Source organism: Malania oleifera, chromosome 12 (assembly GCF_029873635.1).
Source record: "Malania oleifera isolate guangnan ecotype guangnan chromosome 12, ASM2987363v1, whole genome shotgun sequence".
In the NCBI taxonomy this organism is placed as follows: Eukaryota; Viridiplantae; Streptophyta; class Magnoliopsida; order Santalales; family Ximeniaceae; genus Malania; species Malania oleifera.
Window position 1 is genome coordinate 66880682 of NC_080428.1, and position 15166 is coordinate 66895847.

Here is a 15166-nt window from a genome sequence, read left to right on the forward strand (position 1 = left end):
TTGTGCAAATCAATTAGACCATACACTTTGAATCAAAAGTTCAATTCTATTAAAAATGTGAATTGAAATCAAATCATTTTAAATAGTTTATTGATATTTGACCGATATCCAATGATTAATCAAATTGAATTGTTAGATTCAATTAAAAAAATTTAAAGTTGTTATAAATTGATATTTTTTTCCATTATAATCAATTTGTAAATTTAGAAGCCAAACAACAAAACTCAAACATCAATAAAATTAAATTTATAACTTTTAAATTCAAGTTCTAATAAGAAAGTATAGAATGAACCGATTCAAGTTTCAACAAAATCCGGTGCCCATTAAACATAAGCGGAGAAGACACCATGATACTGAACTCGTCTCCTCTGACTTCAGTCGTCCCCCGCGCCAGGAAGCGTCGCTGCTCTCCCAGTAAAACCTCGCGCTCTGTAATCACACCTCGTGCTTATGTCAACGCGCGGTCCGAGTTACGGGGTTTCTCCCGAAAACAGAAGGAGAGCCACTCCCAATCTTCCCCGCCCGAGCTACAGTCGCACTGCGCCTGCCCACTCTGTTCCACCGGAAGAAGACGTTTACTTGAGGCGGTGGTGACAACCCTTTTTCCCAATTTTGCTTCCAATGCTTCCGATTTAGGCTCTGATTATACGGTAAACCCGCCATTTTCTGCTTATATCTCTCTTACGCTCATTCGAGGCCTTATTTGATTTGCTTGTGTTTGAGTTCAAAAGGGTACATGATAGAACTGGAGAATGAATTCAACCTGGTTACTTCTGAAACCATATCTGTCGTGTTTCAAACTAATGCCATAAAACGTGACTGCGTTTAGGTTTAAGCCAAGCAGCACAGTTCTGCTTCGAATTCAGGTATCATGTAAACCCTTCACATGAAGCTAGTTACCCAAATGGAAATGACTTGAGTTTCTGCGTCATTTATAGCTGATGAGTTTGTTGATGGTGATCATATGAACGTGTATATAGTGTATCAAGATTCAGAATAAATGTGGAAACGTTTTGCTTTTGCATGTGATTGCCTGAAATTTATTAGTGCTATCTATATACACAGGCCATGTTGAACAAGGTTCACCCTCCAAGACCGGATTGGTATGAGGAGTTTTATGCGTCGGTTTTGAACAATGGCATGAAATCTTATGAGGCAGAGGTTAGCAGCTATTTCTAGTATCAATGAAGTTTTGGTGTTTGCTTACTTGGACAGTTTTTCATACTCGTTGGATGAATTTATATGCGGTGTTCTTTCTTTGGAAAGATTGCAGGCTACAAGTCGCAGCTCTTTGCTACTTTGAGGGGAAAGGTTGAAAATGTTTTGGAGATTGGCATTGGGACGGGTCCTAATCTCAAGTACTATGCCGGTGATACGGGTGTCCATGTTATTGGCATAGATCCAAACAAAAAGATGGAGAAATATGCACTGGCATCGGCAGCGGATGTGGGCTTGCCCTTGACAAATTTTAAATTTATACAATCGGTATGTCTTATTCACACCACACACATTAATCCCTAGATAAAATAACATATCAGATTGTGGGCTAAGAAATTATGGAGAGATTGGTCCAGTTGTAGTATTATATTATCAGCTTAACTACACCTATGACAAAGAACTTATCTACTGTCTTGGTACAATTATACCAAGCCACTAGAATGTTGATTTAGGGAGGGGAGGCGCAGATAATTATTTATTTATTTGAAAGCCTACATGAGGCACACACCTATACGAGGCCCCAACAAAGGAAAACTTGTAACCACACCCAACCACCCCCAAGATATCAATCAACCACTCCCAATATACACAACAATATATGCAAATGCTCAAAGGCTCAACAAAGTGTCCACAAGGGGACTTGTGCCCCCATCTACACAAAGGAGGATGAGGAGATGGACCATATGGCCTAAAGCCAGGTTCATATCATTGACTTGCTATGCATTGACATTGTTTATAGTTTTTATCCCTTTATCCTCTTCATCCTATCCTCCTAGCAAGGAAAAGGTATATTATTGTACATTTGTACCTTTTTTTGTTTATTTTTTTCATGATTTGTTAGTGTTTTTTCAATCACCGCACTTATTCTTTTTAGTAATACTATGAATCACAATTTTCCGTGGTTGCTGAAAAATCAACATGGTGGGAAACAATTGTAATGAGATGATATTTATATTGTACTAAATCAAATTTGGTGTTTGAGGGTTTAGTCATAATGGGTAACTCAATAAATAGGGAAATTTTGTATTTAAAACAAGGAACTAGTGAAGCCTATGCATGTATACGAAATTGATCCACATTGAATTTTCATGTGCATAATTACAAGTTAATCGCCAACTATTATGTATTTGCATCATTGCAAGAGGTTACTACATTTGGGATTAGTCATGGAGACAAGTGGCAAGTCGTATCCATTATATATTTGCATCATTGCAAGAGGTTTCCACATTTGGGATTATTCATGGAGACAAGTGGCGAGGCCTATCTTCCAATTCTAGACCTAGGATGGTTTAAAGAGCTGTAAATTGATGGGCTTGAGTTAGGTTAGTTGAGGGGGTCCCAACGCCCTTAGCCTTTCCTAGGCTGCTCAAGCGTATTCCATGTGTTGTTTGTGACTTGTGTTCCTTTCTCTTGTCACTCATCCGAACCATATGTTGTCATATATTGGACTAACAACTTCTCACTTTCTCATTGGTCGAGATGTGGCGTGCCATTTTTCTATTGGAGGATGATAGTTGACACTCATTTGCCCATCCTAATATCCTATAAAAACACTTAATCATGCTTCAACAAAGATCCCTCTTAGCAACAACCATTACTCACATAGAACATAGCCTCTCCTCCCCTTTAGAACCCACTTTAGATTTTGGTGACCTATTGGACCTATTATGATTATGCAAGGTAAGAGAAAGTTTGGTATTTAGGTAGAAGCTTCCAATAGTCAACCAACCCAAGATATCAAGATTCAAGAATGAGGTGGAGGTGATCATCGAGCCAAGCACCAAGAATCTTGGGATTTTTCTGCATGCATTGCCAAGATGATGCAAATGTGCGTTTTGAAGAGAAGGTGTTTTGTTTTTGTTCTCCAAATACTAAAATACTTAATCAAGTGGTAGCCACCAATTCCCACACTCACATCATTTTTAAAACTTTAATGGAATGCCGTAGCCCCTCCTCCAAGTGTGAAAAATGACTATATTTGTCCTCGTAGTTCCAAGGGACATGATAATCACATGCCGTGTACGACTTACCTATAACCCTCATGAGAACTAGCTTGGTGGGAGTTAGCCCTAGGGAGGACCAACTTTATTGAAGTTGACTCTTTTAGGAATCGGGAGCCAACCAATGCAAGGAATGGCCTAACAAAAGTCTTCTTTTGTGAGATCTTGTGGAAATTCTAATCTCCAAGAAAGTGAGAAGCTTGAAGAGGTGAAGATTGAATCGCACACACATTTAAATGGCAGAAAGGTTTATCAATTGTGAAGGAGTAGGGGGCTTGGAGTGGATTTCTCTGGAAGTCTCGAGTCTCAAATCTGCCAAAGGCCCTAAAGAATGAACTTATTCCTTTTGAAGCGCCTGCAATCCAAGACCTAACTCTTGCCCTCGAGACATTACGAGATTAACCGAAATCTCGATGTAGAGGAGTTTCAATATATCAAAGGATGTTGGATCTTAAGGTTCATTTTTTTTGTAAAAAGGAATTTTAGCGCCAACCTTATTGGGATTTTAATTAGTATTGGAATTTATTTTTTTGAACTTATGAGGAGATTTGGTGCTTTGATGTGAAGCTAGGGTTGCATAGATTGGAAGTCAGTTTGGGGAGTAAGCTAGTCAAGTAGTCCCACAATGTATTCTGCATATTATGGTGGAGGTTGATAAGCTTCTTGGAGTTGGATTCATCAAGCTAGTGCAATGCCCGATGCGATTGGTGAACATACGAAAATAGTTTTTGTCAAGATGAAATAATGATCAAATTCAAGTGTGTGTGGGCTTTAAGGACATCAACAAGGCTTGTCACAAGGGTGATTTCCCACTTCCTAATATTGATATCTTGGTAGTTGCAACCATTGGACGCAAGATGTTCTCCTTCATGGGTGGTTTGAGTGGTACAGTCAAATTAAGATGGTTCTAGAGGATGCAAATAATATTGCATTTAGAACTCTAGTTTGGTTTTCCGCTACATAATCATGCCTTTTGGGCTTAATAATACAAGAGCAACATACGAGCAAGCCTTGAGGAACCAGGCCTCCACTGATTGCACAATCTTTTAGAAGAGCTAAATGTTACTTAAGCTATATTTAGGCCCAAATCCTTGAGTGTCTAAGTCATATTATGTGCTTGAATACTAGAGGAAGCAATATTCTGCATGTGCTTTTAGCCCTATAAGTGACGGGCTAACTAAATCAAGCCCATTTATATTTTCTAGATCTAACATATGACTGCCCAAGATCTGGCCCATATGAAATGTAATATTAAGAACCTGCTCTAACCCACTCCGAACCCACACCATTCCTTTTGGATTTGCAGGCCCCATTCTTCACACAACCTAGCCCATTCCACTCCATCTTCTCCATGATCCTCTAAAGGAACATCTAAATTGTTTGCAATTCCCTCAAAGAATGGAGGATTAACAATTGATGATGCACAACCAGGCATCATGATGTGCATCACACCCCCATAGTGATCACAAATCTTGTTGCTTTAGCCTTGAGAACCTTGCCTCACGAATTTTTGTAGCCCCTCACGTTTACTATGAACCATCTTTGCACTAAAATCCTAAAAAGATCCCAGCCATCTATCATTCTATATCCTTTATATCTGTTGGGAACAAAAAGTAAAAAAAATGCTTGCCTTTCCATCCCAATCCTAACTCCATGTATTTTCCCACCATCATTGATTGAATCATCAACTAATACATGATGCTACCAATTTGCATGCTTTGTATCCTAGTAGCAAACTTCCAAATGCTGATGACATACCTTTGAGAACTACTTCACCAATGATGAAGATAATCTTTCTCATCAATTAAGATTAATATTACTATCAACTAAGGAACAAACATATACGCAATAATTTACGCATAACGCTGGTTGTAGGCAAGATAAGGGAGGGGCGGCTCAGATAATTCAAGCATTTGAAACACAGACCTAGTAGAACACCTACGAGGAAGAGTGAATTAGTTATTATTTTTGGCATGAAAAAGGGTAAGGATAAGCTTAAAATAACTTGGAATGAGGTAGTGAGGAAGTATTTAATAGCCCTTAATCTAATAGAGGAAAATGCTATTGATTAGGTGAATTGGCGAAAAAGGATTCATGTAGCTGACCCCACCTAGTGCGACTTAAGGCTTGTTGTTGTTGTTGTCGTATTATGATCAAGCACAAATAAAAACTCACCTTTCCCACTCTAACTAGTCAAAACCTTTGATTCTTCTGCCACGCCCTTCCAATGATGGTCTACACCCACCATAGCGACTAGTTATGAGTGTAAGAAGCGACAAGTGTAAGGAGTGACGAGTGTAAGGAGGAAATGGGGGAGAGATATTATAAAGGGAAAAGGTCTCATGAATGTACCTCATGTTAATTGTCCAAAAACAAACAAAAATCAAAATTACATTAATAAAAAATTATATAATATTACTTTATATTTTTAGTAATATGATAGTCTATTATTTTAGATACCATAATACCACATGACTAATATATTATGAGTTAAAGCTCATTATCATATCGTTTTGTGAATATACTAACAAACATGCATAATCAAAACACAATTTATTATGATATAATTTAATGCTATATTATATCATGATAATTATATATTTTATATATTAAATATTATTGTAATTTATTATTATAAATATCATAATAGTGTGTGATGATACTAGTAGTATTTATGTTTGACCATCCAAAATAATAGGGACAGTATAATCTCAAAAAAACGTAACATACTAATGTGTCACGAGCTAAGCTTGTTTAGGGCATTATGCTTGCCTGTGACCGCTTCTCTCGTGTGTTTGGGATGGGTTTCCATCATGTAAATACTAATGTAGGGTTATTTTTTGCTAGTAGTGTCTTTGTATGCCAAATAAGGCAGTATGACTCCTCGGTCACTTTGATGTTTCCTAGTGTCAAGATAATAATTACATAAAAACCTATTTAGGGGAGGGTGAGTGTTCATTAGTCATTGTAAAACTCACTAGCTTTTGTCAACTGTTTAGCCTATTTGCCTCCCTCACTAAGCACACAATGTCAACAAAGGTGTTGTTAATGAATTGCGTTTGCTTCAATGTTTACTGCTTGCTTGCCACGACTTTCATGAATTGATTATTGTTTCCGCTGCTATTTGAATGAATACTAATGAAAGTATTTCGTGGATGAATGTTGGTAAACGATAGGTTGGCTAGTTAAGCAAGAGTACCTTAGCTAGCGCCACACGACCCATCACAAGGGTGTAAAAATAGTCGGACCGTGACAATGCTTGTGGGAATCTTCATTCTTAAGGAATGTGAAATTATCGCCATGTCCCTTTGCAGGTCTAAAACAAATGTGGCAATGGGGGTGCATAGGTATTATATTTTTTTGGGAATCCTAAAGGATCCCACTAGCCAAACACCGCTTTGGGGTAATAAGGAGTGGACTTCACATGATTGACATCATAATGAGTTTAGAGTTTTATGATTCTTGAGTTAATGAAAGGGTGCCATTGTGGTAGAGGATGAGCTTTGGAATTCCAAATGTACAAATGATGCGCTCCTTGACAAAATTTGCCAATACATGTCTTGTCATATTCTTTAGTGTTGTAGCCTCCACCCACTTGGCAAAGCATTGTATGGTGGCCAAGATTCATTTATGTCTTTTAGATTGCGGATTTATAAGTCCTATCAAATCAAATCCCCACTTGCGAAAGGGACATGGAATCATTGTGGAGTCCAACAAGTGAAGTATGGATGACATTACTATAAAGTTGGCAAGAATAGCTAAAAGAATCCTTTTCCATGGTTGGCCAATGATAGCTAATATCTAGAAATTGCTAGGAGAGTCTCCTTATTCCCTAATGTTAACACTGGGAGAGTCTTTACACAGGCTTAATATAGATGGGTGAGCACCAACTTGACTTAAAAGGTTAAGCCTATTTAGTCTTAGGCCCAACAATGTATATAAGTACCCATCATCCACTCTATTTTTCTAATGTGGGACACAATGACACACTCCCAAGTGGAATTCTTAACGACTCCCCCTTCAACGAAAGCCGTTCTTGATCAGTTAGTGTCATACAACCAACTAGGAGCCGTTACTCAATCATGAGAGTCCACTCATGATAATTCCTCTTTCACGTGTCTATATCCGTGAAACACATGCATGAGCACTAGAGCCTATTCAAACTCTCCCCCTTAAGTAAAAACTGTCTCCCTCAGAGGAGCAAACTTAATCCTCCAATAGTTGCTCAAGTGGGCCTTGCCCTTGCGCCTTACATGCTTTGGATTCCATTCCACATGTCTTCCAATCAATCCTTTTTTCACATCTTGATCCTATTTGGATCCATTTTCCAGACCAAGACGATCCTCATTGGTCTTGGTCATGCCCTTTGGTCCTCTAACTGTTAGTACGTTAGGAGAATTAGTTTTACACCTGGAATTCATAATGTTGCTAGCCCAAAGATGCGAACGATCAACTCTGATAATGCTTGTTAGCACTAGGAGAGTTTTGCTTGGGCTTTATATAAATGGTTGAACACAAACTTGGCCCAAAAGTTTAAGCTTATTGGGTCTTGAGCCCAACCATGCATATAAGCACCCATTCTCCACTCTATGTTTCCAATGTGAAGAAACTCTTGGAATTCTCAACACATTGACTTTCCTATCAAGCATCCGAATGCCCCCTAGAGGTTTTGCACACTTACTATATGAGCTTCGAAGTTGAGAAGCGTCCTTGGCCATGGTAGGTGTGGTCACTATTATCCATGAATTTTCCAATGAAATTACAATCTTAGAGGTTTTGCACACTTACTATATGAGCTTTGAAGTTGAGAAGTGTCCTTGGCCATGGTAGGTGTCATAGGGTCACTATTACCCATGAATTTTCCCCCATTGCGATGGCACCAAGTCCCACTTGGTTTATCCAATTTCCAACAATCAAACTCGCTTGTTTATTATCTTGCAAGTAAAGGGATAATACAATATGCACACAACTACACGAGCATGCAATTTACAGACCTTTACTCTTTCATTAAGACAAAGGGAACACAGTGTACCACTTGCAAGAACACCCACACATGAATTTCTCGATTTTTAAGGCATGCTAAATGTCAATATAACACACACCCCCAACTATCAAAGGGCTTGCACTTGACAACCCCAGCTGCCTAGGCTATGCTAGATGCTATGAGCGAGCATGTGCCAACAAGGCACTAACCCTTTTAATTGCTATTGCATGGTTAGAGTATTTGCAGATGTTGAAGCCCTAGGAAATTCCTCAAGCAAGGGAATGCATGTCAACCCTTAACATAAAATTGCAAACTATCCTGCTGCCCTTGTTTTGATAGAGCACATGGTCTACAAGTCAAATTTCTATATTATGCATGGATTCACTTCAATCGTGTCACCTCCCACGTGGGTGTATAGCCACATGACATTTGATGCATTCGACAAGCAACTAGGTTAACCACTCACACATCTTGCAATGTAGCCAAAATTAGTGACCATGGCCCCACCCATGTTCATCTCTAACATGTTGAGCCTTCATCAAGGCATCTGGGGTTGTCAAGTGCAACATAGCTTATTATTGGAAACCTAGTAGATAGCCCATGACAGACTGTATTGGCAAATGGCCTAATGGTCCGCATGCCTTGGGCCATGTCAAGTGATCAAGGGGCTGGCGGTTGACTAGAGGATGGTATAGTCTCCTTCCCTAATTTTCCTGACAAACACCCTAATGAACCTCTACCATCGTGCCTTTTGCATTTTCCAATGAAAGAAACCTTTAGACGTTCGGACAAAAAGATATTGGGTAAGGCTTTACATCTTGCAAAGAATATTGTACGATTGTATTTTTAATAAAAAAACACACATATTTATGATTTGATGGGTCATACTCGATTTTGAAGGAAGTTACACTGCCTTTGGTTTGTAGAATTAGTGTTTGAGTGGAATTGAAATTCAGACCTGATTCCTTGATTCCCATTCTAATGTTGGAATCCTATTCCGATTAGAATGCTAATTCCCGATTCAACGGAATTTTGATTATGCCTTTTACATGTAGAAATAATGTTTTGAGAGGCTCAATTGAGGCTTGCCTCAAGGCAAGGCATGCCTAAATGCCTTGAGGCTTAATTTGAAATACCAAAAGGCTAACATGCTGAGGCTTATGCATTTGTGCACAAAGCACGCCTTTTGCACCTTTTCAATTGAGGCTTACGCATTTTGGGTGCGAGATTCTCAAGTTAGATTTGGCTAGAGAATTTTAACTTTGTGTTCATATTAAAGCAATGTCATAACATGAGTTGATTTCTAATACCCTTGAACCTCAACCTTTCCTAAATAATTGAGCTTGCTTGTATCTTAGATCTTGGAAACAATTTGAACATTGTAATGTTATAGCTATCTCTTGTCGTGATTATGTAATGAATTCACATTAGCAATTTTTGAATAGCCAACAAGTAGTTTGCAAACTATATTTGATTTTTTTTTTACATTGTATTTGTGATTTTCTTAATTTTTTCTTAATTTTGAAAATATAATTAATTTATTTACATTTTTATTTTCTAAAAATAAAATTCTTAAAATTCTTACGCTACCTAAGGCTTATGCCTCACCTCTTAAGGGTTAGAACGCTTTGCCTTTTAAAACATTGTGTAGGAATTATAGTTCTATTCTTAATGAGTTGATTCTCTTTTTCAAAGGACAATTATAACCCTCACAACAACAACAACAACAACAACAACAACATTAGTAATCACAACTACAACAACGATGACGACAACAATAACATATAGTAAAAATAAAAATAATATGTTATTATTGGTGTTGTTTTTGCTGTCGTTGTTGTTGTTGTTATCATTTTTGAAGGATAACCGAAAAAAAAAAAAAAAAACAGAAGTATTATATCTTTCTTATGATAATTATTGTTATCATCATCATCATCATCATCATCATTATTATTATTATTATTATTATTATTATTATTATTATTATTATTACATTTTAAAAATATATAAATATTAAAATCTCAAAAAATGCAGAAACTTTCAAAAAAATAAGGTTGAGTTGAAGATATACTTGAATGATTAAGCGATTAAATAGTTTTGCATTAGGGGCCTTTTTGGAAAATGACTCATTTTTCATTCCATTGCAACTAATCAAAATTATTATTTGGACAGTCATTCCGTGTGACTAATCAAATGGAGTTATCACATCCCAACAGTAGTTCCATTCTTGTGTTAATTCTTTTCCACTTCAATATCTTTCCTACTTCAATTCTATGCCATGAACTAAACATTGTGTTAATGCAAAACCTTTTGAGAGCTTGGAGGTTTTGCACACTTAGCACTTGAGCTTTGAAGTTTGATAATTATCCGTAGCTATGGTAGTCCAGAGTCCAAAAGTACCCACTCATTGGAGTTGATGGCAGGGGATGGACCTTGTTCTCCCACAAGTGTTGACTTTTTGAGTCCTATCCCATTTTGATAATGGCAAATTACATCATCTCATTTGTGTATTGAGTATATGAACAGGATTAAGTTTCAGAAAGCACAAATGAACGATGCAAAATGGAAGCCATGATGCACTCAATTTAGCATATCACTTGGTACATTCCATGGCAAATTGAAGAGCAAAGCTTGAAAACGTCTATTTTTCAGTTGTAATGCATTTAAGTTTCAATTGTATATGCATATCTCATTGATCTGATGTGAAGCTCACTAATGACCATAGATTGACCTTAGGAACTTAAGTTTTCATGGAAAACCTTTTTATTAAAAATGATAAACTAATTCAAAAGGTTTGAAATGAGTTTGAACTTGAAAATGGCTGGTACTCACTTTTATAAGGGGTTTAGTTGACCGGATGTATAGCCTAGTCGATCGAAGTTCTTCAATGTATAATTCGGTAGACCGGATCATGGGCCCAGTTAACCGGATGATGCTAAAAAGGAAAATCACCTCTGGGTCGGTCGACCAAACCTCAATTTAGTTGACCGGAACTCTCGGGTTTTGCAAATAAAGCCAAAAAAAGGGCCAAATTTTTGAAATATAATATTATTTTAAAGGCCCAACGGTCACATAACGGTCATATCTTGCTTTTGCCTATAAATACAAGGCCAAAACATTTGGAGAATACTTTTGAATCACTTTTGATTGTCTTGAGAGCATCCTTCAACATCTTTTGATTCTTGAGCATTATTGAAACACATTTTTACATCATTCTCAAGTTCTCCTACTCTTATTTTTTGAAAACACATTTGGAGAAAAACTTTTGATCTATCTTGAAATACTCTTGAATTGTTGAGTTTATTTTATATTCACTTTTCTCACATCAAAGCTCACTTCTCTTGATCATTTCAAAAGTCTATTTGAGCAAATCATTTCCAACTCTATTGAGCTTCATTCATATCATTTGAGAGTGCATTAGAAAAGTTTTTTTATTTGTACTTATCAGCTCTTGAAGGAGCATCCATTGTACACAAAACTTTTATTTCCATTCGTTATTTTGCGGTTCGGGTTTGAACCTTGCCAAGCGAGGGTATATCGCTTGGAGAGGTATCTCCGCCTACAAGGAGGGATTACGAGTATCTCTTCCCGAGTGAAAGAGGGTTGTAAAGGTAGCTTCGCCTTGTGAAGAAGCGGATTGTAGTGGTAGCTCTACCCTGGTTGAAAGGAGCAAGATAGTGGAAATCCTCAAGTGGTTGTCTGGAGGCAAGGACGTAGGCGGGTATAGCTGAACCTTGTAAATCACGGTGTCATTTTCTCTATCCCTACTCTCTTTAAATTTCCTCACGTGTATGGTTATATTTATATTGTTGTGATTGTTGCACATGCTTTAAATTCAAATTTGATAAAGATTGTGAATCGGTTAAATAGTCTGACCTAAATTTTTTAAATAATCAATTCAGCCCCCTACTTGGGATAACACCAATCCTACAACAACAATGCTAATGCACTTGCCCTAACCATTTCTTCAGCTTCATACGTTGAAACACTCCTATATTGCATCCAATACCTCATGAGGGCCCTTCGTCCAAGTCCACCCCACTCTCAATATCTTGGGTAGATTGAGTGTTGGAAGCTTTTGTTAAGTATCTAGCTTTCTCTTAGTCATTACCCCACACAATCTCACTCTCTCTATTAGAGTCATCGACATATGAAGGGGATTCTTGAAAGGGGAGGAGAGTCTGAATTATATGCAAGTAATGGAAGTTCTAGAAAGGGCTCAGAGGGGAGAATTAAGCAATCCTTGAGGAGCTCAAGAGAGAGTGGGGGTAGGTGAAGGGATTCCTTGAGGTAGAAGGAATCCAAAGATAAAAGGGGGATTTTTGATGAAAAGAAGGGGGGAGGTGGGATCCCTAATGAGTTTGAGTGTGAATGGTGGTAGTTAAAGGGGTTTTAATGGTTGGAGGGATTTGTTAGTTTAAGAGGGAATCAAAGGTTAGTGTGAATGATGGCAAGTGAATGAGTTTTGATGGTTGGAGGGATTCCTTGAACTATATGAAATCAAAAGGATAAGGGGGATTTCTCGTGTGCGCGCACCCACACACATGCATACAATATTTGTTGGCAGAGTCAAATGTGTGGTTTTTATCCCCTAATAGGATGGTAGATGCTAGGGAGGGAGGGAGGGAAGGAGGGTTGTCATCCCCCAATAGGAGAATGCCATGTTAGGTCCCAACTAATGAGAAAATGACATATCATTGTCAAATGGACATGGTTAGAGTGAGAAAAGAAAAAGGAACGCATGTCACAATTGACAAGGGGCGGATGCCTGGAGAGAGAGAGAGAGAGAGGGCAGTGGAGGAAAAGGCTAAAAGAGTTGGGACTTTCCTTAATGAAAGTGATTCGAGCCCACCAAGCCAATATTCTCTAGAACGTCCCAAGACGCAGATTAATAGATAGACACTGTCATATGTCTCTATGGACACTTGTGGGTGCGTGCATTGCTAATTGAACATCTTGCATGGGTGCAAACTTAAGATAGTTTACAATTAATTCGTAATTGTTCTCAATCAAGTTCTATGTGGGCGCAAATCTCATAATTTAGGGCAAAATAGTAATTTCATATTTTTACAAATATTAATATATTTTTCTATTGGGTACGGATTGTGGTTTTTAATTTTTTTTTTAATAAAACATATATACTTGTTGTTCTAGATGTTTTTATGTCAATTGAAAATATTGATCTTCTCTAGATATCAACATTTTTTTTATCCAGGTTGGGGAGGCTTTGCCATTGAGTGATGCTTCTGTTGATGCAGTTGTTGGAACACTTGTCTTATGTTCTGTTAAAGATGTTGATATGACACTGAAAGGTATAAAAGTCTCTGGTGCTTTCGTTTTCTTGGGTCATTGTCAGCTATGGCTGTTTGGGAAAATCAGAGTTAGCGAGGAGCAAGGATTGTCATATGAGTTGAGGTAGTAGGCACATATTCATCTTCAAGATTAAACTTAATAGAGAAAATAGAGTGCCACTGCAGATCATAATAAATAATTGAAATAATGTCTAATCCCCCAAAATGACTTAATATGAAGCAGATTACCAAGGTAAAAATGTTATGGTCTTGGTGTCACTTTTTTGCTTCCAAATTAGTCTTTAGAGATGGTTGCCTATATACGGACATAAACTTCTCCAATATGCCCAAACTCAAACAGGGCCGCAAAGTGGCTAGCTTTGTAGCTTCCAGCAGATCCTGAGCTAATCGTTGCTACTTCAATTATGAATGCAACACAATCTGATTGCACTGAGCTAGCCATTTTTAATCCAGCATATCCTGTTGGTAATTTAAAAGCTTTATATTCGTTCTTCTTAAATCCATCTTTTCCAATTGTACTCAGAGGTGAAGAGGGTTCTTAGACCTGGTGGGATTTACCTGTTTGTGGAACATGTTGCTGCAAAAGGTATTGGGTGAATAGTCCCTTATCATTTATTAGACAGAAAAACATGGTCGAAACCAAGTTCCTGCTGAATTGGTGGATGTTCTTTGTTCTACTTGTTCTGCTGCAGATGGCACATTGCTCAGAGTCTTACAGAACGTTCTTGACCCTCTGCAACGGACAATTGCTGATGGGTGTCACCTCACCAGGGATACAGGAAAGATCATATCCGAAGCCCATTTTTCAGGCCTTGACATGGACATGGCTTTCTTGTCTAGTGCCTTTTTTGTAAACCCTCATTTGTATGGAATGGCTTGCAAGTAATACAGCAGTGAAGCAAGATTGCCAATTCCAAAACATTACTCTGTTTCACACATTTTGTTTCTTTGATTGGTATAAACAACTTGGGGGACAGCTCAAGATCATGAGCAGGTTCTATCACTGGTGGAGTTACGGGGTATGACTTGGGGCTCTATTTTGATTATTTCATTGGATACCAATGATGGAGTCACAGCTTCCTTCCTGTCCTAAGAACTTGGGGCTGGTGCGCTTGGTTTTGTTTCCAGGATATAGTTTTAGCAGGCTTGCAAAAGACAGGATTAGAGTGTACTCTTAAATTGATGGCCCTGTACATAGGGGATGACAGTCATCCATGACATGTCCCTTGTAATCATATTTGTTCACGTCACATTCAGATGGAATTTATATGGAGTTTTCCTTCACGTCATGCTTGGTTTGCGGAATGGAATAGTGTAGGAATGGGATGGAATAAAATTTTGAATGGAGAATATGATGAATTACTCGATTTCATTCCATTCCTATGTACCAAACGTTTGAGTCAGTACTGGCTCATTCCCATTGTCACCAAATGGCTAGCGAGGAAGTGTTTCAAGCATTCTTTATGTTAGAGCACTTTGTAAATTGTGTATGGTTCATGGGGAAAACATTGTCTCTACTTTTGGTTTTCTGGCCCTAGGCGGTTGAAATTTGTATTTCAAGTAGCCCCAGGTGCCCGGGAGCCAAGGATTTGTATCTCTACTGTGATTTTTAAACTCTGTTTCTGAACCTGCATATGAATTTGAATGCCTTA

General features: G+C 37.9%; 1 protein-coding gene across 2 annotated transcripts; it reads left to right on the forward strand.

Moving 5' to 3' along the window:
• The first annotated feature begins 290 nt into the window (after positions 1–290).
• On the forward strand, positions 291–14803 carry LOC131145170 (uncharacterized). 2 transcript variants are annotated; one of them, XM_058094288.1, is made up of 6 exons: positions 291–650; positions 1066–1161; positions 1267–1485; positions 13418–13514; positions 14038–14100; positions 14207–14803. In XM_058094288.1, exons 1-6 carry the CDS (start codon positions 348–350, stop codon positions 14398–14400), a joined length of 972 nt encoding a protein of 323 aa, XP_057950271.1. In that variant the 5' UTR covers positions 291–347; the 3' UTR covers positions 14401–14803. The 2 variants fall into 2 exon arrangements, with proteins under 2 accessions (XP_057950271.1, XP_057950272.1); XM_058094289.1 differs by having other exon boundaries at positions 320–650; positions 13418–13617; positions 14038–14803.
• Positions 14804–15166: the final 363 nt, after the last annotated feature.